This window comes from Musca vetustissima, unplaced genomic scaffold (genome assembly GCF_032173495.1).
Source record: "Musca vetustissima isolate MV318-11 ecotype Yass unplaced genomic scaffold, APGP_CSIRO_Mvet_v1 utg190082, whole genome shotgun sequence".
NCBI classification, from domain to species: domain Eukaryota; kingdom Metazoa; phylum Arthropoda; class Insecta; order Diptera; family Muscidae; genus Musca; species Musca vetustissima.
This window is the reverse complement of record NW_026883585.1, coordinates 8,844-31,935: the sequence shown is the minus strand read 5'-3', so window position 1 is coordinate 31,935 and position 23,092 is coordinate 8,844. Positions and strand designations below refer to the sequence as shown.

The following is a 23,092-nucleotide window of genomic DNA, read 5'->3' as shown; positions in this document are numbered from 1 at the left end:
TGATCGTTTATATTAGGAGGAGAAGACATTGTGCCGAAAATCTATCCATATCCTTCAAATAGCTATAATATTATAATACAGCCTGTTCCGTTGAAACATGTGTCCAAACCCTTAACATTTTTAAAGTAGAGACTATATGCAACTGAACCGACAATTTTTTCTAAGGACTTTTTATTGTGACTAAAAAACTGCATATAATTTAACATCTAATAAGGAACGGATAATATGGCTCCGAAACGAACTGGCTCATTGTAACTATTCCGATAAAGGAACTATGTCCACTTCTCTAGTTCATTTTTTTTTTTTTTGATCTCGTTCCTTTCGACCGTTCCTTTATTTTTTAATCTCGTACCTTTATTTTTGATCTCAATTCTGCTAAATTCGTTTAATTTTTACACCCATCAACGAATCAACACGGAACTGTCTATGAGTCGGAACAAAGAAACTATATTAAGGAACTAGTTCGCTGCGTGGACTAGATTGTCCAACTCTGGGGTCATTGCCTAAACGCGAACCTTCGAACTTATTCTGCATGCAAATAAAATACGGGTCTGGACAAAATTTTAGCTTTGTATCTCGATTTTTACAGAAGTTAGCATATGCTGGTACTGGTACGATATTTAGTCATTTATTGGTTAACTATTATTTCTTCCAAACTTAGTTCAAGTTCGAAGATGGGGAATCAGGTACATCCACCCCACCCAATTGGTCAAAATTGTGCAAAAAATAGTTTTAGAATATCATGCGAACGGTCTATCCTATATTGACTAAACTTTGTAAAACCTATTATTATTACAAAGCCTAGATCAAATTTGAAGATGGGATTCATTGGTCCACTCCTTCTATTACCTCCCTCATAAAGGGACAAATTTTTCAATATTTATAAATCTAATATCAGGCGAATGGAATGAACAAACTTTTCACACCATGTTATCTTTACCAACCCTAGTTAGCATAAGAATGTCGTCGGAAGACCACTGGTACGATATTTAGTCATTTATTTTCCCAAAAGGCGAGCCATTACTGTCACTTTCTTTGTAATCCTCGCAGCAACCTCTATTGATGTCTTTATGAAATACTGTGAGCAAATATATGGTTTACGAACTTTTGATTTAGATGTGGGTGTGTGTGTGAGTGTATGATTGTTGTGGAATATATGAACGATTACTAATTGATTTGATTACTACAATGTTTTTGTGGTTGTTATTGTTGTTGAGTCATGTAATTTCTATGTTGTTGTTCTTGTTTTATGTGATTAATGACAAGGAACCGTTGGAGAATGCCATCGTCTTTTTTGTCATCGTTGTTGTTTTTGATGTCGTTCGTGTCATTTTTGCCTATTTAAGATCATCATATTCATCACTACCATTTTTCACCTCACCACTACTACCAGCACTGGCATGGAATGCAGCCATAGCCGATGAACGATGATCACTACTGCTGCTGCTGGCACCACTACTGCCACCAGCACCACTGCCTCCGCTGCCATTTCGACTGCTGGCAGAGGTAGTGGTGCTACTTTCCGATGGTGCATCAAATGCATCCAAAAATGGATTTGTGGCAGCATATTGGACACGATATGTGCCCAATGTGTGATAATTACCAGCCCCATTCGATGAGGAGGCAGTACCACCGCCACCATTGGCATATGGCCTTGAGGTGGTACCGTACATACTACTTGAACCTGAATAAGCCGTGGAGGAATTTGAATTATTTGTATAAAAATCATAACTACTGGCTGAGCCAGACATGGAACTAACACCACTGCTGCTGGCCGTGCCAGGTGCAGTCGATGATGACGATGCTGCGGCCCCACTCGTTGCCGAGGAGCCTGCTGTATTGAATAGAGTCGCCCCCGAGATACTTTGTTTGGGCAATGTACCATAGTGTGACGAACCATTTGAGCCATTGCTCGAATAGGCACTGCTGCTGCGTTCAGAGCGTTCAGTGCCACTGCTGCTGCTAAAGAGACTACTACCGAATGAACGATGTTCTGAGCTTGTTGTTGACTTATTGCTAATATGAGTACTACTACTTGCTACCGAGTGTCTAATGTCGTTATTGTATGCTGATGATGTGGTGGTGGATGTAGCTATCCTCGAACGGCTGCTGCCCAGTGCTGAGTCGGCTAGTTCGGAAGCCAGGCTATCGAATAGACGGCGTCCCGTTGAAATTAGACCCGCTGGCGATGTGGCTGAGGCCGAAGTGCCGGGTTCCTTGAGGCTACTGGAGGCTAGAGATGATGATTTCGATGGTGATGCGGCCCGGTCGCTTTTATCGAGGGTGTATTTGCCACCCAGATTGTGGCTGCTAGCTGATAAGGCGCTGCTGATGCCGCTACCGCTGCTAACATCACTGTGTATATTTCGACTGCTATTGGTTAGATGATACGTACCTCGGGGTAAACTACTGCCACCTGGTGGAGATGGTGAATCGGGTGATTTAATGGGGGTAAATTGTACCCTAGGTTCCCGCTTCAGATATTTCGACATTAGCTGGGTGGTGGTCATGGCCTGCGATTGGGCCAATAGGGCATTTGTCGAAGCCGATGATTTATATGAAACCAAATCGTCCGAATCATCGGAGGAAGTGGTTGTAGCCGAGGTACCCGCCGAGCCGGCACTCAGAACCGTAGCCTGTGAAGATGCTGAGGATGATGATGCACTGGATTTGTTACGCATGGCCTTGTATTCTTCGGTGGACAGTGAACTGGTGGGTTTGTGTTCCAACGCGCCACTACCTCCCGACGAAGCATAGGCGCTACGCAATTTGTATGCCGAATCGCCATATTTGCCGCCGATACCGCTGCCACTGCTGCTGTTGTTCACCACACCATTATTGTCATCGTCGCTCTTGGTCTGAGATTTGTGCGGTTCGTAAAAATCAACACCTTTGCGCGTGGTGCTACTACCGGATGACAGGGCTGCTGCATGGGCAGCTGCTGCTGTACTGCCGGATGATGTGCCTGTGGGTGATGTTGTTGCATATTGATTGGTGTTGTTGTTGTTGCTGTTAATTGTTAGGTGGTGTTGGTTGTTGTGAGGGCCATTTGTGTTCTGGTGTTGTTGTACTTGTGTATCTAGAGAATCTCTATCGGACTTTTTCTGACTGAGCGAATACGAACTGACGGATTCCTGGATATTGACTTGTTTAACGGAGGCCGGTGATATGCCTCGTTTGATTGTGTCCGTACCTGTTGCAAAGAGAGGGGGAGAATACACATTACTTCCCTAATGAATTGAAATGTCGATTGACTTACTTTTGCCCGAACCGGATCCCGATGCTGTCGATGCTGAACTACTGCCGGGGGAGGGTGTGCCGGGAATGGGCAGTGGCGATGGGTCGGGAATTGCCGAGACCACTGAGTCCACCAATGGATGGGGCTGTAATGAAAACGAAAAACATTCCGAAAAAAACAAAAGGCAAAAAATTAGTTCGGCTGCCATGCAGAGCTCGATTCGATGAAATACACAACTAAAAGAGGAAAAATGACTGTGGCGGAATAAGTGGAAGTGGGTGGTGGTTGTAAAGCTTTTTTTCGTTAGGTGCATTTTTTTAAAAGAAAATAGAACAAAAACAAATGCGTGTTTTGAAATTTCAAATTTTTTTTCAATATATCCCAATTTGATTTTTTTGCAAATATACAGCCACAAGGTTTGGTTGGTGGTGTTTTTTTGGGTTTGAAATCGAATTCAATAATTAATTAACTATTTTTTTTTCAAATATTCGTTTTTCACTACAGACAACAACAACAGCAACTTCATAAAAAACTTAGTAACAAGTGCAGGGTACGTATAAAATCACAAGGTGTGCCAATTTTATCCACTTTGCCAATTACAAATTGATGAGGGCGATGTTCGGATGGAATCATGAATGGACATGCAACGTTTTATGACAAATGGAATGGGGAAAGATTTGTGGGAGGTTCTCTAATATTTTTGAAAAAATTTATTTTTATAGTAAATTTTCACAAAATTTATACTAAATTGTCACAAAATTTACTATTTATAGTAAATTTTCACAAAATTTACTATTTATAGTAAATTTTCACAAAATTTACTATTTATAGTAAATTTTCACAAAATTTACTATTTATAGTAAATTTTCACAAAATTTACTATTTATAGTAAATTTTCACAAAATTTACTATTTATAGTAAATTTTCACAAAATTTACTATTTATAGTAAATTTTCACAAAATTTACTATTTATAGTAAATTTTCACAAAATTTACTATTTATAGTAAATTTTCACAAAGTTTACTATTTATAGTAAATTTTCACAAAATTTACTATTTATAGTAAATTTTCACAAAATTTACTATTTATAGTAAATTTTCACAAAATTTACTATTTATAGTAAATTTTCACAAAATTTACTATTTATAGTAAATTTTCACAAAATTTACTATTTATAGTAAATTTTCACAAAATTTACTATTTATAGTAAATTTTCACAAAATTTACTATTTATAGTAAATTTTCACAAAATTTACTATTTATAGTAAATTTTCACAAAATTTACTATTTATAGTAAATTTTCACAAAATTTACTATTTATAGTAAATTTTCACAAAATTTACTATTTATAGTAAATTTTCACAAAATTTACTATTTATAGTAAATTTTCACAAAAATTTAAATTTTCAAAAAATTTAATTTTTATTGCAAATTTTCAAACTAATTTTCTTTTATGGAATTTTTTTGGGTTATGACTCTACAACTACTTGAAAATGATTTTGTGTTTGAAATAATTTCGAAATTTTGATGTTCAAAATGGATGTGTGTATTCGGTTGGGTTTTGGGTATTTGGTGTTCATTAAAGAAAACGTTGTAAAACATGCGTTCTCTTCATCTTTCTTCTTTATCTTCATTTTGGTGATATTCAATAAAAACATTAAAACGCATAACGCTGGAGACTAGACACATACATATATATGGTGTACTGTACGATTATATTTATGTATATACAAAAAGGATTTGAAGCATTTACATCGATGTCTGATCGATATGAGTTTTTGTGGAGATGTTTGGTTTGGTCTGATTTTTGGCTTGGTTTTTGTTTTTGGATGATTTAAATGGTAAAATGGTTGCGTTTATTTTGGTTTTAGCATGATTTTGAGTAGCTGTTTGGAATGATTTTTTGGATAGTTGATTTGTTTGCTGATTGGTTTTAAAAAGAATACTAATGCTAATGTGTATTTTTGATTGTTTGATTGATTTGTTTCAACAAGTTTACCAGTAGTGGGCCAATCATGCTTACATCCGATTTGCAGTTAGTTTACATCACATCACATCAACAATTGCTTCAGTTTTTTCATTATTTTAAATATTCGTTATATTAGAAAAAGTTTCAATATTTTTTTTTTTCATTTGCGTTATAATTATTTTCAATATTTGTTGTTAATCACTTAAAGCAACATTTAGGTTATTATTATTATTTTTTTATACGGTCAACAGGTAGTTTTCTCTGAGGTGGGGAAATTTGTTGGGGAAACAAAAATGTGTTGTACAGTACTTTCCACAAATAGAACAATATTATTTATAGTAAATTTTCACAAAAGGACAATGTCCTTAATAAAAAGCATTTTTCTAGGATAATTTTTCACGGATCTAATAGACGTAGATATTTTAAGACCCAAAATGCGTGGACTTTTTTAAATTAAATTTTCAAAGACCTTTTAATAAAAATAGAGGGTTTTCCTGAAGCATTTAGAAAGAATTAGAATAACCTTCGAATCAATATGACCGGATTTTATAAATGTAATTTTAGGGGGAACTTCCGCCCACATAAAGCTCTTGCCCCATTTTCAGTATGTTTTGGCTTCATTCTCTCTCTAAAGTGACTACAGTTTAGTATTATGGGTTCACAGAGAGTGAGGGTGGAGGAATATTTCGAAGCATGTTCAATTTGCTTGCCCAAGTCCTCATATTCAGGTTCCGCCCCATTTTCGGTGTTTTAGGTCATTTTCCTGAAGTGACTGTAGTTGGATAATATGGATATAATTTCTTATTCAGGGCAACTACGGACAAATAAACTTGGATTTTTAAATAGTTTTAAAGGGTCATTGGATTTAAACAAATCAGAGGCTTTCGGAAGGTGGATTATTCAATGGTGTATGGATTCAAAGGTCTTCGCATTTTGATATTTAGAGTTCTCCTAGAGTGGAAAACATGTTTACTAAAGATTTTCGATGTAGGTTCATGTTTTGAAATTTTAGATGGTAATTTTTCGCTTGGATTTTTTATTAAGAATATTTCTAAGGGTCAATCTGTGGGTAAATTTTTATTAAGAATATTTTTACGTAAGTTAAGTTGGATTTTTCCGAACATATGGGATAATTTTAAAATTAATTTTTAGATTGGTTTCCGACCATAGTGCAATTTTTTAGCCATTTTTTCCAGGAGCTCCGGAACTAATTTTAATCAATTTCTAAGACTGATGCCGATGACATCGACATAATGGGAAGGAGTTGAGAAGGAGTCCGCCGAAGTGGGTCTGGCAGTAAACGGCGAGAAGACCAAGCTGATGGTATCAACGCGCAAGACGTCCAGTAGACTCGGACCAACTGTGGAACTTGAGAACTACAGCTTCGAGGTATTCAAAGATTTTATATACCTTTGTACCGCCATAAATAAAACGAATGACATCAGTTTTGAAATTCGGAGAAGAATAGTGATGGCCAACCGATGCTACTATGGTCTGAGCAAACAACTCAAAAGCAAGGCCACCTCCCGCCAGACTAAACTCACACTCTACAAGACTCTGAGACTACCCGTGCTGTTATATGGCTTCAGATCCATATATGGATAGGATATATGGATAGGATATATGGATGGATACTTTCGCAAGCTGATGAGGCAGCTCTTGGAGTGTTTGAAAGAAAAATTCTCCGAAAGATCTATGGGCCGATCTGCGTTGACGGTGAATATCGCAGTCGAATGAACCATGAGTTGTACCAGCTATTCTCGGACATCGACATTGTTAAACGGTGAATATCGCAGTCGAATGAACCATGAGTTGTACCAGCTATTCTCGGACATCGACATTGTTAAACGTATTGAGCTGCAGCGACAACGTTGGCTAGGTCATGTTGTAAGAATGCATGAAGATGCCCCAGCCCAGAAAGCATATAAAAGCGAACCAGCAGATAGTTCACGCAGAAGGGGAAGGCTACGAATAACATGGAAAGACCAAGTGGAAGACAACATTGCCGAGTATATTCTTTTAAATTGGAAAAACTGCGCAAAAGACCGACGCGCCTGGAAATCTTTTTTAAGCCAGCTAAGTATGTGCTTCTAAGACTATCAAATCTTAGGGACCATCAGCCCATCTTATTTCTTAACTTTATATATAAATACATTCAAGGGTGATCAGGACATGGGTTTTTATTAAGATTTTTTATAAGGGTCATTATGATTGTGAATTTTTATTAAGAATATTTTTGAGGGTATTTCTGAACGTGATCCTATTATAGACTCGATCCTTCATATCATATGGGCTATTTTTAAAATTAATATTTAGAAGGTCTCGCAATTTTTTCAGAAGTTCTAGGTACATTTTTTAGAGGTCATAAGCTCAATAAGCCTATTTTTTTAGTGGCAGTCTAGGTAATATCCCTGTTTTTTAAGATTTTTTCTAAGGTCAAACAGGCCAATAAGCATGGGTTAAAAAATACGGGCCTTAGAACCAATCATGGCTTATGTTCTAATGAATAATTTTTAAGAACCTCCAAACCCAGAAAATGGATTTTAATGACCTTAGGAACATGAAGTGTGGATTTTTAAAGGCATTTGGAACAAGAAATTCGGATTTTTAAGGGTTTTTTTTTAAATACTTTTTTAAGGTATTGAGAATGCATGGATTTTAAAGAATAATATTTTCAAGGATCTTCGTATTAGTTACCGTGCGTTTATTAAGAAAAAAAAATATCTAAGACCTTCGAGCCCAGAAGCGTTGATTTGTTAGAGAATATTTTTAGAAGCGTGGATTTGTAATATAATATTTTTAAGGACCTTCGTTCCAATAAGCACATTTTTAATGATTGATTTTTAAAGGCTCTTCGACCCAATAAGCGAGGATTTAAAAAAATAATTTTCAAGGGCTTTCAAAGTGCTTTGGATTTTTTAAGAAATATCTTCAAGGCTCTTCGGCCCAACAAGCATTTTGTTTTAAATAAGTTTTCAAGTGTCTTCGGATTTTTTTAAGTAATATTTTCAGGGGTCTTCGAATCCACAACAGTTTTTTTTCATTAGTCTTCGACCAACCAGCGTGGTATTCGATATTTGCATTTTGTTTAATATTCTTTCAATAGTTATAAGCAAACATTAAAAAAAAATTTCCCAAAATTATTTCGTGGGGTTTTTTACTAAAAGGAATAATTTTTGGACCAATAAGCGTGGATTTTTTAAGCATATTTATATCAGGAACCACTAGGTAAATAATCGTGGATTTTGTAAGAGTATGAGGTTAACAGCGTGATTTTCTATGTATATTTTTTATTGATCACCTTATATTATTATTTTTCCGGGACACAAGGTTAGTAATAGTGAATTTTCTAAGAATATTTTAATAAGCGTAACTTTCCCAAGTATATTTTTAAGAATATTTCTTTCAGAATCCAACGTGAATTTTTCCGAATATTTTTTAGAGGACATATACAAATTTTCAGGCACAAAGAATAGGCCTGATTTTTTCCTAATTTTTAGCAACCAGTAATGGAACTTTATTTCCAAAAATTATAGGCCTGTATTCTCTATTTTTTACGCAAATATAACTGGATTTTTCAGAATATTTTAGGGACCAGGACTGACTGATTTTTTACATTTTTTCGGGAGTAAATAGGCTTTTTTCTTTAATTTTGTTCGAGACAAATCGGCTTACATTTTAACTTTTTTATAGGGAGCAGAAAAACGACTGAACTCTATTCTAGGAAAGTACTGTACATTTGTTGATTATGTCTGTGTATGGGGTTGTTAGTTAACAGGATTGTGTCCTATTTTGTTGGGAAGGGCATCTGTATTGGGAATCTTTAGACTTCTGTTTTGATTATTATATAGACATAAATTACACCAATATAATAGTTCATCCTTTTCAGATGTTTTTTATGGTCTTCAACATTCAAAGCTTTTGAAGTTTGTAGCGGTTTAACCCCCCTTTTTGTCTTCCTCTTTTATTTTTTTTTTCGTAAATCAATTATAAAATAAATAAATTATTTTATTTATAATAGTTGTAGTAATTAGAAGTTAAGAGAATATTATTTTTTGTTTAGAATATTTCTATTCTGGAGTAGAGGAAGATAGGATGTGATTGTGTGTTTGGTTGGTTGTTTTGGTTTTGGTTTGTTGTTACCTGTTGCACCGCTTGTTGCAAGGCTCGATGCGATTGAGCTAACTGACCCACTACTGATTGATACAGATGACTGTTGACTGTGGCTGAGAGCGGATGTTGGCCTTGAGAAAGTATGTTGGTTACCGAAGTGGACGAGCGTAGTAGATTGCCCGCCGCCATGAGCTGCTGCTGCTGCGCCATGAGGAACGCCTGCCTGTCCACTTGCAACGCATTGACTTTGCTTCCACGCTGCCCTGTTGACTCGCCGCGCCGACCTGTCTACATAGGACTCTGTATTAATCAATATTATTGCAATTTTCATAGAAGTAAACTAGTACAGTTAAGATCATGAAAGATGGAAACTTAAAAGAAATATGCGGATGGATTTCACATAGATGTTTTTTTTTCGAGGAGAGAGATAGAAAAATAGTTGGGTTTTGTGTTATAGAGCAAAATAGAGAGATAGATAGAAAAAAAACAAGATATGCACACACTCGCAAAAGAAACCAATACAACGATAGTTTTCTTTTCTTGTATTGGTAAAAAAAATAAGGAAAATTAACGAACGGAACGAAATGGAAACGGAACAGTGTTAGAGTTTTCGTTTAAAAGGGGGATTTTTGGTGGTGGTGTAAACGTGAAAATTTGTGAACCTTGGGTAGTGGAGGTGTTCTAGTAACCCTTAAGAAAAAATTAAATAAATAAAATTTTGCATTTTGAGAAACCGTTTTTATTGTTTAGTGACAATTTTTGTTGTTTTTGGTTTGATTGTTGTGCCACAAAATGTGTCCCAAAAGATACAGTATTCAGGTTATGATCCCAACAAAATAAAAACCAAAATCGAAAACAATACGGAAAATCTTTTTGTTTTGCATCGGAAAAAATATACTAGAATTACGTTACCTGAAACAACACCCGGCATATTATTCATACTGCCAGCATTCATGCCCAGACCCATACCGAGGCCCATGCCCATGGTACTGCCACCCACAGCCATGCTGTTAATGAGATTGCCACCTGCTCCGACTCCGGGCGCACTTTGATGATGTTGCGACTGGGGTTGGGGCCAGATTTGTAAGAGATATTTCAGCACAGCAATGGGCTGGGCATGATCGATCTCAGAGCCAGGTTGGGCGCTGGCAGAATGCAGCATTAGGGGTGGGCCCATGACAGTGGCTAAAGCTTGAGCTGACATCTTATTGCGTTCGGAATTGGAGACGACCAGTGACAAGTGATCCAATAGAAATACTAGGGTGGCCTGGAAGACAAATAAAATAATAATTTAAATTTTTATCAAAATCTGATATCGTAGAGGTCTCAAGACACTTACCCTATTTGCTCTAGGTAAGCAATCCAATATGCTAAGCATTAATTTTGCATTGCCTTCGGGATCATCGGGTAGACATACAGCTGGAAAATGAAGGAAAATAATTTTTAGTTAAGAGTCGTTGATTTTTTAAAGAATATTTTGTCAATGTCCACAAGAGGCGTGGATCTTCTAAAGGAGGTTTTTTCAAAGTCCATAAGAGGCGTGGGTCTTTTAAAAAATATTTTTTCAAGGTCCATGAGAGGCGTGGAACTTTTAAAGAATATTTTTTCAATGTCCATAAGAGGCGTGGATCTTTTAAAGAAGATTTTTTCAAGGTCCATAAGAGGCGTGGATCTTTTAAAGAAGATTTTTTCAAGGTCCATAAGAGGCGTGGATCTTTTAAAGAAGATTTTTTCAAGGTCCATAAGAGGCGTGGATCTTTTAAAGAAGATTTTTTCAAGGTCCATAAGTGGCGTGGATCTTTTAAAGAAGATTTTTTCAAGGTCCATAAGAGGCGTGGATCTTTAAAAGAAGATTTTTTCAAGGTCCATAAGAGGCGTGGATCTTTTAAAGAAGATTTTTTCAAGGACCATAAGAGGCGTGGATCTTTTAAAGAAGATTTTTTCAAGGTCCATAAGAGGCGTGGATCTTTAAAAGAAGATTTTTTCAAGGTCCATAAGAGGCGTGGATCTTTTAAAGAAGATTTTTTCAAGGTCCATAAGAGGCGTGGATCTTTTAAAGAAGATTTTTTCAAGGTCCATAAGAGGCGTGAATCTTTTAAAGAAGATTTTTTCAAGGTCCATAAGAGGCGTGGATCTTTTAAAGAAGATTTTTTCAAGGTCCATAAGAGGCGTGGATCTTTTAAAGAAGATTTTTTCAAGGTCCATAAGAGGCGTGGATCTTTTAAAGAAGATTTTTTCAAGGTCCATAAGAGGCGTGGATCTTTTAAAGAAGATTTTTTCAAGGTCCATAAGAGGCGTGGATCTTTTAAAGAATATTTTTTCAAGGTCCATAAGAGGAGTGGATCTTTTAAAGAATATTTTTCAATGTCCATAAGAGGCGTGGATCTTTTAAAGAATATTTTTCAATGTCCATAAGAGGCGTGGATCTTTTAAAGAATATTTTTTCAATGTCCATAAGAGGCGTGGATCTTTTAAAGAATATTTTTTCAAGGTCCATAAGAGGCGTGGATCTTTTAAAGAATATTTTTTCAAGGTCCATAAGAGGCGTGGATCTTTTAAAGAATATTTTTTCAAGGTCCATAAGAGGCGTGGATCTTTTAAAGAATATTTTTTCAAGGTCCATAAGAGGCGTGGATCTTTTAAAGAATATTTTTTCAAGGTCCATAAGAGGCGTGGATCTTTTAAAGAATATTTTTTCAAGGTCCATAAGAGGCGTGGATCTTTTAAAGAATATTTTTTCAAGGTCCATAAGAGGCGTGGATCTTTTAAAGAATATTTTTTCAAGGTCCATAAGAGGCGTGGATCTTTTAAATAATATTTTTTCAAGGTCCATAAAAGGCGTGGATCTTTTAAAGAATATTTTTTCAAGGTCCATAAGAGGCGTGGATCTTTTAAATAATATTTTTTCAAGGTCCATAAAAGGCGTGGATGTTTTAAAGAATATTTTTTCAAGGTTCATAAGAGGCGTGGATCTTTTAAAGAATATTTTTTCAAGGTCCATAAGAGGCGTGGATCTTTTAAAGAATATTTTTTCAAGGTCAATAAGAGGCGTGGATCTTTTAAAGAATATTTTTTCAAGGACATTTCCAGGCGTGGATCTTTTAAATAATATTTTTCAAGCAACATTACCAGGCGTGGATCTTTTAAATAATATTTTTTCAAGGACCATTACAAGGCGTGGATCTTTTAAAGAATATTTTTTCAAGGTCCATAAGAGGCGTGGATCTTTTAAATAATATTTTTTCAAGGTCCATAAAAGGCGTGGATGTTTTAAAGAATATTTTTTCAAGGTCCATAAGAGGCGTGGATCTTTTAAATAATATTTTTTCAAGGTCCATAAAAGGCCTGGATCTTTTAAAGAATATTTTTTCAAGGTCCATAATTTTTCCCAAATTTTGTTAACCATAGTTTTAAAGCCCAATTTTAGGTTACACTACTCACCCAATGCATCGACTGTCATCTGGAAGAGACATCGCGTAAACAACGGTTCTGGCAATTCTCTTAGATAGTCTTTCAGCACACCAGTGATGACATTGATATCAGGAACATGTTCTGGAGTCAATTCCACAGCACGACTATTTCGTTCAAACGCCTCACGCAGCAAGCGTTTCTTTGTGGCCGAACCGCACAGGCGATACAAACCGATTATATCAAGACCACGACGCTCCACCTCTTCGACACAGCGGCGCAAAACTATCGGAACTGGAGCACAGCCTGGGGCACCCTTTGATTCACGATTCACCACAGTCTCAAGATCAGCACCGAACAATGTGGGATAACCAGCCCTGAGACTGGGTAAACCACGACGTTTATACAGAGCAATGGGATCTGTGTGACGCATACGAATATAAATCGTGCCACGAGGTTCCACCTTGAGGGCCAGCTGATGTAATGGCGACTGGCGCAGTATCGTTGACAACGAAATGGCTCCACGATAGCATAGCTTATGCCGATGTTGTGGATCCCATGAATAAACTAAAACATCCAATTGCTTATTGCCCACCAAGTCCAATTCGAACGATTCATCCCAATCGAATTGCAGGTCGCCGGAGCGTACCACAGTTCGCGCCTTATGTACCCGATCGCATTCTATCACACAGTATAGATCACGTGTGGGCGCCGGTAGATGCTGTCCTCCTGCACCGTGCTGTGGTCCTAGTTCGGGTGCCGAACGTAGGCCACGGCCCGCTAACAGGTGAATCCACAACATACCCGATACACCGCCTATATCAACGATGGGTTTGTCCAGTTTATATTTGCTGAACTCTGCGGGATTGATGTCGATTTGTCGATGTGGTCTCGGCAGTGTGGCACTGGGTGTTGGCGCAGGACTTTGATGGCCACCGGTGCTCATGATGCTGCCGCTGGGACTGGCTGGGCCAGCGGAAAGTTCGAGTAGTTGACGCATGCGACGAATGCTGGGCGAACGTATAGAGTTGGGGCCACCTATGTGCTGGGATGACATGGAACGCACAGGCAGTGATGAGATGGGTCGAGGCATGCCCAAGTGGCGATCCAAGGTGCCGGTGCCGAGGATGCCCGTTCGACTGGAGTAAATGCTTTCGGTCTGTGGGGAAAAGAAAATTTAGAAAATGAGGTTAGAGGGAGAAAATTTCAGGACTCACATTTCTCAGAGCATCGTGAATATTCTCAGCACTGCAGGAGAACCGATGGGACCTTGGCTGATTCAGCAGATCTCTTGTCATACGCATTTGCTCGGCAATGGCTGAACTGCTGGGTGCCCTCCGCAGCCATGCCCGATATTCATCCGATGTAAATATCGACTGAGGACTGGCTGTGATCCGCGATCTCAGATCACGATCCCGCCGAGCATTAAATTCGGGTGCCGAAATATTACCATCGCTTTCATCCATTATGCGATCGCTAATACGTGAACGTATACCCGGCAATCGTACACCGGGCCGATCTCTTGGCAGTGAATTAAATTTGGCCATATCTGGCCCTCCACCCAGCACGGAGGCTCCACCAGGTGCTCCTGCACCTCGTGGCATACTACCAATTGCAGGGCGATTGTAGTAGTAATAATTGGGCCGTGGTCCAACGGTAGCTTCTGTATCACTGGAATAATCCAAATTGGGTCTTGAACGTCGAGTCAAAGACTGAGTACCACTCGGTCCATATTTGGCATTTGAATGAGGATCGTAGCGTCCATAGCGACCCAGAGTGCCACCAGGACCCATAATTACGGAGCCACCGCTAGGCTTGAGGCTTGGCCGCAACAACGAATGACGACCCAGAGAATTCGAATAATCGGCATATTCAACGCGAGGCAAATGCTGATCCGATCCGGAACGTGGGAAGCGGGCCCGTTGCGGTACATTACCCACTGACAGGCGACGAGAAGGCGGAGCTCCCGGATAGAAGGAATGTACCTTTTCCGCCAGACTCTCCAACGTTCCGGCATTCTTGTAGTACGCATGTGATGGAGCAAACTGATGACCCTTGGGCTGTTCCGTAATGACTGATGATGGCGGTGGTGGTGGTTTATAGCCCCAATTAGGTGGTTCCATACCCGGACGGGTATTATAGTACATATCCAGCTGTTCCGATTGCGGACTATAGTTGTTCAGACCCAGACCGAGTCGCGAGCGTGATTCGGACATTTCACGACCATCTCCTACACGACGAAAAGAAACGAGAAAAAGACCAACCTTAATATATCACAACCAAGCAACAATATCAAATACCTGTACGTCTTTCGCGTGATGAACGGGATCTTGACATGTGATCAGTCTCGTCGAGCTCCTCGTCGCGCAGGTCACGTTTCATGACAACAACCGGTGGTGGTTTCTGTTCGGGTCGTGACATGGAGGGCGGGCCTGGTGAGCCGGTGCCACGATTACCGCAACGTTGTCGTATGGCCAAGACCAGGCGTCGTGGAATTGACATTATTATGACAACGTCGTCCAGGGACATGTGGGTGACATCGACTAAATTCACGGCAAGGATTTCATCGCCCACCTGGAGGGAGAAGAAGAAAAACATTTAAACACTCATAGAAAAAGATGAGGAGTAATAGGAACCCTACCTTCAGGCATCCACTATTCGACACTGCAGATTCGATGGCAATCCGTGAAATGAATACACCATCGGTACGATCGGCACCATTTCCTTCGCGTATATATAAACCTAAGGTTTGACCGGGTCTCTTAACGATTTCCACCAACTGCAAGAAGGAGGGAGGAAGGGGAATTAATATAAAAATCCATAAAAGGTGTTCCATGAAATCTATCGCACCTGTACTATATGTCGATTATCTTTCTTGGCCAATAATTTATGGGCTGCATCTACGGCCTGTTTACCGCCAATACTGTGCGGCTCCAAGATGCGCACTATCATTTCACCTCGTCTCTCGACCGCCTAGAAAAATCTGTTGTAATTTTGGTTCAATTATTTCTATTGGGTGCGGAACTTACCTCCAAGGCGGCCGCTGTATTCGGATCATGATCATTTTCGACAGCTTCTATCTGTCGGAAGATTTCGGAACTAATACCTGAGACCTTCCGGAAATCACCCTGCAATAGGACGGGTTCTTTTGATCCACCCTGTCGCTGTTGATGATGTTGCTGATGCTGTGATTGTTGTTGTTGCTGATGATGATGTTGCTGCTGCTGTTGTTGATGTTGTTGTTGCTGCTGCTGTTGATTAACCATCGTTTGCATTTGATTTGATGGCAATGGTCCGGGCGGCGCACGGCCCGGGCTTGCCGTAACATCAGGAACTGATCTTCCATTTTCCTGGAAAAAAATACCAAAAACAAAAATATTGAAATAAGGAAAATTTTCAAGAACTAATTTTTCAAGGCCTAAGGATAATATTTTCTCAAAGCCTTAAAAAGGCGAGGATTTTTAAAGACTGATTTTTCAAGTCCTAAAACAAGGCGTGGAGTTTTTAAAGATTAATTTTTCAAGCCTTAAAACATTTTTAAAGAATAATTTTCAAGACCATAAGAAGGCGTGGATTTTTTTAAAGAATATTTTTTCAAGGCCTCAAGAAGGCTTTTAAGTATATTTTTTCAAGACCTTAAGAAGGCGTGGATTTTTTTAAAGAATATTTTTCAAGGCCTCAAGAAGGCGTGGCTTTTTTAAGAATATTTTTCAAGGCCTCAAGAAGGCGTGGCTTTTTTAAGAATATTTTTTCAAGGCCTCAAGAAGGCGTGGCTTGTTTTAAGAATATTTTTTCAAGGTCTCAAGAAGGCGTGGCTTTTTTAAGAATATTTTTCAAGGCCTCAAGAAGGCGTGGCTTTTTTAAGAATATTTTTTTAAGACCTTAAGAAGGCGTGGTTTTTTAAGAATATTTTTTCAAGACCTTAAGAAGGCGTGGATTTTTTTAAAGAATATTTTTTCAAGGCCTCAAGAAGGCGTTGCTTTTTTAAGAATATTTTCCAGGCCTTAACAAGGACCAAATCAGGAGTGGGTTTTTTAAAGAATATTTTTTCCAGGCCTTAACAAGGACCAAATCAGGAGTGGGTTTTTTAAAGAATATTTTTTCAATGCCTCAAGAAGGCGTGGTTTTTTTTAAGAATATTTTTTCAAGGCCTCAAGAAGGCGTGGCTTTTTTTAAGAATATTTTTCAAGGCCTCAAGAAGGCGTGGCTTTTTTAAGAATATTTTTTTAAGACCTTAAGAAGGCGTGGTTTTTTTAAGAATATTTTTTCAAGACCTTAAGAAGGCGTGGATTTTTTTAAAGAATATTTTTTCAAGGCCTCAAGAAGGCGTTGCTTTTTTAAGAATATTTTCCAGGCCTTAACAAGGACCAAATCAGGAGTGGGTTTTTTAAAGAATATTTTTTCCAGGCCTTAACAAGGACCAAATCAGGAGTGGGTTTTTTAAAGAATATTTTTTCAATGCCTCAAGAAGGCGTGGTTTTTTTTAAGAATATTTTTTCAAGGCCTCAAGAAGGCGTGGCTTTTTTTAAGAATATTTTTCAAGGCCTCAAGAAGGCGTGGCTTTTTTAAGAATATTTTCCAGGCCTTAACAAGGACCAAATCAGGAGTGGGTTTTTTAAAGAATATTTTTTCAATGCCTCAAGAAGGCGTGGTTTTTTTTAAGAATATGTTTTCAAGGCCTCAAGAAGGCGTGGCTTTTTTTAAAAATATTTTTCAAGACCTCAAGAAGGCGTGGCTTTTTTTAGGAATATTTTTTCAAGGCTTCAAGAAGGCGTGGCTTTTTTTAAGGATATTTTCCAGGCCTTAACAAGGACCAAATCAGGCGTGTGTTTTTTTAAAGAATATTTTTCAAGGCCTCAAGAAGGCGTGTATTTTTTAGAAAAATTTTCCAGGCCTTAACAAGGACCAAATCAGGCGTGGATTCCTAAGGAATAATTTTTTCAAGGACAAAAAAGGCGTGGATTCCTAAGGAATAATTTTTTCAAGGACAAAAAAGGCGTGGATTCCTAAGGAATAATTTTTTCAAGGACAAAAAAGGCGTGGATTCCTAAGAAATAATTTTTCAAAGGACAAAAAAGGCGTGGATGGATAAGGAATAATTTTTCCAAGGACAAAAACGGTGTGGATGGATAAGGAATAATTTTTCCAAGGACAAAAAAGGCGTGGATTCCTAAGGAATAATTTTTCCAAGGACAAAAAAGGTGTGGATTCCTAAGGAATAATTTTTCCAAGGGCGAAAAAGGCGTGGATTCCTAAGGAATAATTTTTCCAAGAGCGAAAAAGGCGTGGATTCCTAAGGAATAATTTTTCCAAGGACAAAAAAGGTGTGGATTCCTAAGGAATAATTTTTCCAAGGGCGAAAAAGGCGTGGATTCCTAAGGAATAATTTTTCCAAGAGCGAAAAAGGCGTGGATTCCTAAGGAATAATTTTTCCAAGGACAAAAAAGGCGTGAATTCCAAGGACCAAACATGCGTTCCTAAGGATAATTTTTTTCAAGGCCCAAAAGGCGTGAATTTGTAAAGAATAATTTGTCCAAGGACCAAAGAGGCGTGAAATTCTAAGGCTTATTTTTCCAACGACCAAAGATGGGTGAATTTATAAAGAAAAAGTTTTCCAAGGTCCAAAAAGGCGTGGATTCCTAAGGAATACAATTTTCCAGGACCCCAGATATCTTCGTATGAAATTGTATATTCTCCATCGTTACGACTCTCACAACGGCTAGACTTTGTGGCTATCATTAATTCATTGTCTGTCAAGATAAGGTAACAGCACTCACACGTCATCATCACTGGCAGACATTGTCATCGCCATGCTTACACTTGACTAAAATGTATGTATGAATATTTGATTGGTTCTTTGTTTTATTATTTGTTGTTGTTGTTCTTGTTAGCTTTTCCTATTTTTACTTTTTTCCCCATTGCCGTTGTTATGAGTCACCTGCTCTTTACTTCGTTTTGTTGTTGCGTGTTTGTATTACTTTGGATTTACAAAAATGTCATACATTATTTACCATACATCAGCCCACACACACACATCCGTACACCTACCCGAACTCACTTCCCAATAATCCCAACTCCAATATCGTTGCACAAAGAATTTCGTATTTTCTTAAATTCCTGGAAAAATGGGGCGGAATTGCTTTAGCGTGTTTCTATTTTTTATTTTATTTTTTGCAACAAGGAGATTTGCAACAACACTAACAACAAGTGTGTGTGTGGTGTGTAAGTCCATTGTAATCGTCTGGCATTTTGGAAAAAATGTTGACATGACATTTGCAAGTTCTAAGTAATCATTGTTCAAGGTCTTAATGTAGGATTTTTAATAATTTCAAGAATGAAAAAGCAAATCAATGAAGCGATAAAATAAAAAATTCATTCATGAACATTTAAAATTTGAGAAAAATTCTAAGAACTATTCGCTAAGTGAGCGTGCATGTTTTAAGAAAAAAACTCAAGGATTATATTAAATAGAATTTCCAAGGATCATGTAAGAGTGGATTTCTTAAAGTGGAATTTTTTAAAAGACTAATAGACAAGTGGATATTTTGAAGCAGAATTTTCCAAGGGCAGGGACATTAACTCAATCAAATATGAGCGTGAGTTAATGTCGAATTTTTCAAGGACCCAATCAGGCAAGTTTCCAGGACTAATAGGAGCGGAGATTTTTTAAAGTAGAAATTTCAAGGGCGTGGAATTTGATAAAAATATTCTTTTCAGGCACTAATAAATTCGTAGGTCTTTTAAATCAAGATTTTCCCAAAGGACCATGTAATATGTTTTCCAAAAACCAATAATTGTTTAAATAATATATTTTCGAAGGACCAAGAAATGTTTAAGTAATACCTTTTCGAAGGACCAAATAATAATGTTTTCAAAGGACCAATAATAGTTTAAATAACAATTTTTCGAAGTACCAAAGAATAATTTTTAGAAGGTCCAAGGATTGTTTAAATAATAATTATTCGAAGGACCAAAGAACTATTTTCCCAAGGACTACATAAGCGTCGATTTTTTTAAAATTTATTTTAAAAGCACCTTAGAACATTTTTCCAAAGACCAAATAGGCGTGGGTTATTTTAATAATGATTCAAAGGACCAAATAAGGTTGGATTTTTTAAAGAATAATTTTTCCAAGGACCAGTTTTAAATTTCTAAATAACTAGTTTTGAAAGGACCTATGTATAGTTTCTCCCATGACAATGGAATAATGTTTCCAAGGATAAAGAAGCGTGCATTTTTTAATATTTTTCTTTTTCAAGAATTTTAGACCAATAAAATAGGTCACTAAAACAATTTTTTTGCAAGCCCTCTCTATTGGAATTGGAGTTTAAAAAATTACTCAAAAAATATTTTTTTCTAGAATAATTTTTCCAAAGATCCAAATAGGCGTGGATTTCTAAAGAGTAGGAACTTTTCCAAAGGACCAAATAGACGTGGATTTCTAAAGAAGAAGAATTTTTCCAAAGGACCACATAGACGTGAATTAAGAATTCAAGACCCAAAAATTGATTTTTCCTAAGAACTGAAAAATTATTTTTCACAGCACCAAATAGGCGTAGAGTTGTTTTAACAATCCAAAACACCACAATTATTTTTCAAAGGACTAAAAATGCTTTTCCTAGGACCAAATAGGCGTGGAGTTTCCTTTAGGACTATGACTAAACAATTAGGACTAAACAATTATTTGTCTATGCAATGATTTTTTTTCAGGAGAAAATAGGGGTGGAATTTTTTAAGAATCATAGGATCAAAAAAAAACCAGTAAGGAAAGTAGTAAAGTCGGACGGGGCCGACTATATGATACCCTTCACCACTTTGGGTATATTCAACAGATGAATCCTAACAAACGTCGCATTTTAAAAGGACCATCAAAATGAAATTGGATCCATAAACATGTCATTCTGCAACCTATCCTAATTTTTTCATTTGGTAAGATATAGAAGCTATATCTAAATCAGAACCGATTTCAACTATTTCAGGAAATTTAACACACACCATTCTAGACCTAATTCATTACGCTGTGCCAAATTTCGTGCAAACCGAAAGATATTAAGGGACTTTGGTACACCATTTACCTTAAATTGGACGAAAATATATATGGGAGCTATAACTAAATCTGAACCGATTTTCACGAAACTTAGCACACATCATTCTAGACTTAATTGAATATGCTAAATTTCGTGCAAATCGAAAGATATATAGGGACTTTGGTGCACCATTTATATTTAATCGGACGAAAATATATATGGGAGCTATATCTAGATCTGAACCGATTTTCACTAAACTCAGCGCACATCATTCTGCACCTAATAAAGAACGCTCTGTCAAATTTCGTGCAAATCGAATGATATATAGGGACTTTGGTGCACCATTTACGTAAAATCGGACGAAACTATATATGGGAGCTATATCTAAATCTGAACCGATTTTTACGAAACTTAGCACACATCATTCTGGACTTAATTGCATACGATATGCTAAATTTCGTGCAAATCGAATGATATATAGGGACTTTACATAAAATCGGACGAAACTATATATGGGAGCTATTTCTAAATCTGAACCGATTTTAATGAAACTTAGCACACATCATTCATTACGCTGTGCCAAATTTCGTGCAAATCGAAATATATAAAGGGTCTTTGGTGCACCATTTACATTAAATCGGACGAAAATATATATGGAAGCTATATCTAAATCTGAACCGATTTTTCCCAATTTCAATAGGGTTCGTCCTTGGGCCAAATAAGTGACCTATGCCAAATTTCATCCAAATCGGATCATAAATGCGACCTGTACTTTGTTCACAAAAATACATGGACGGACAGACGGACATGCGTAAATCGACTCAAAAAGAGATTCTATGCATATTCTCAAAAGGATCCATGTGTCTATCTCGTTTCCTTTTGCCTGTTACAAACATATGCACAAAGACATAATTCCTGTGGTGAAGGGTATAATTATTTTCCAAGGACTAACATTTTCTTACCAGCCCTAGGACCTAAACATTTTTTAAGAGACTAGCATTTTTTCCCGGGAACATTGGCGTGGAGAATTCTAGGTCCAACAAATTATATTTCTAAAGAGCAAATAATTATTTTGTCCAGGAGAAAAATATTATTCTTCCCAGGACCAAATATTTGATCATTAAATTCATTTGTATATGAATCTAAGGACAAACGAATTATTTTCTCATGGAATACACAATGATTTTTCCGAAGACCAAATAGCCGTGGACTTTTTGTTAAAGAATTAGTTTTGGAAGGATCAAATGTGCATGTTTTTTATGGACCCAAACATTATTATTACAAGGACTAAAAATAGTTTTTAATATTTTTCCATGGATTATTAGACAAATAAAACAGGATTATTTTTGAATGTTTGTCAAGTAAAAAAACACTTAAATTATTTTTATACCATACACAACTATGTTGTCTGGGTATTATAGCTTTTTGCAGCCCCCAGAGTTTGTAACGCCGCGAAATATTGGTCCTAGACCCACCTTTTGAAATGGACCAAATACTTAATTTTTATCGGTTTTTCTGGTCGCTCCAGAGGCCGCAATTATGGCCCGAACATCTCGATATTTTTACATGGAGAAGGAGATTGAGATAAACAATATTGGCCGATCTTTATCAAAGCAGGCATGCTTATTGTTTAGCCCAATCCCCTTCTCCATACTACATGGCGAAATTACAGAGCTGATCGCTATGTTCCATGAGGTTCCAGTTATGGTCAAGTACAAAGCCTATAATTTTGGTGATGATCAGATAATAATTTTGGGATGAAGTGGACCGAAAAATTATTATTTTGTGTTTTTTTTTTTCGATTTAATATATAGGCTACAATTACAAGCCTAACATCACAACATGTGTTGTGATGTTTTTTTGATTTTTAAAGAATATATTCCCAAAGACTATTAAACCTAAAATTAAAGAGGATAAATAAAGCAGCATTTTTTAAGGTTTTTAGTTGGTTTTTTATAACAAATATATATTTTTACAAACTATATTTCCACTCATGACAAACAAATATTCTTCTAATCAACCCACTGGGCACATCCTTTCGCCTCCAAATTACTCTAGATATTATCTTCCTCTCTCTCTCTCTTCTAAAGATAATAATCTCTAGGTGTAACCATCTTGAACTTACCTTGCGGCCACTGTTTCTGCTTAGAAAACAGCCAGTGGATGTGCTGTCGCACATTAACTTTGTGTGTGAGGAGAAAATTTTGAAAGTTTTTTTCGGGGACGCCTTCAAACACAGAAAACACAAACTAATTTCACGTCACAAATTTTGGGGGAGCGTGACGCAAAGAGAGGGAGAGTAAACCTCCCAGCACCCTAACAAATTGCGGGGTGGG

At 37.2% G+C, this 23,092-nt stretch overlaps 1 protein-coding gene across 1 annotated transcript; it reads right to left on the bottom strand.

The window, feature by feature from the left end:
- Nucleotides 1-1,337: 1,337 nt before the first annotated feature.
- LOC133330489 (rho GTPase-activating protein 100F-like) lies at nucleotides 1,338-22,984 on the bottom strand. The gene is made up of 13 exons (XM_061538925.1): nucleotides 22,882-22,984; nucleotides 15,759-16,079; nucleotides 15,580-15,702; nucleotides 15,371-15,508; nucleotides 15,030-15,303; nucleotides 13,947-14,959; nucleotides 12,763-13,888; nucleotides 10,661-10,740; nucleotides 10,234-10,588; nucleotides 9,352-9,605; nucleotides 3,260-3,383; nucleotides 3,083-3,193; nucleotides 1,338-2,938 (listed from the first exon to the last, which is right to left on the bottom strand). The coding sequence occupies exons 1-13, from the start codon at nucleotides 22,933-22,935 to the stop codon at nucleotides 1,338-1,340; spliced, it is 5,574 nt and encodes a 1,857-aa protein (XP_061394909.1). The 5' UTR covers nucleotides 22,936-22,984.
- Between the last annotated feature and the right edge of the window lie 108 nt (nucleotides 22,985-23,092).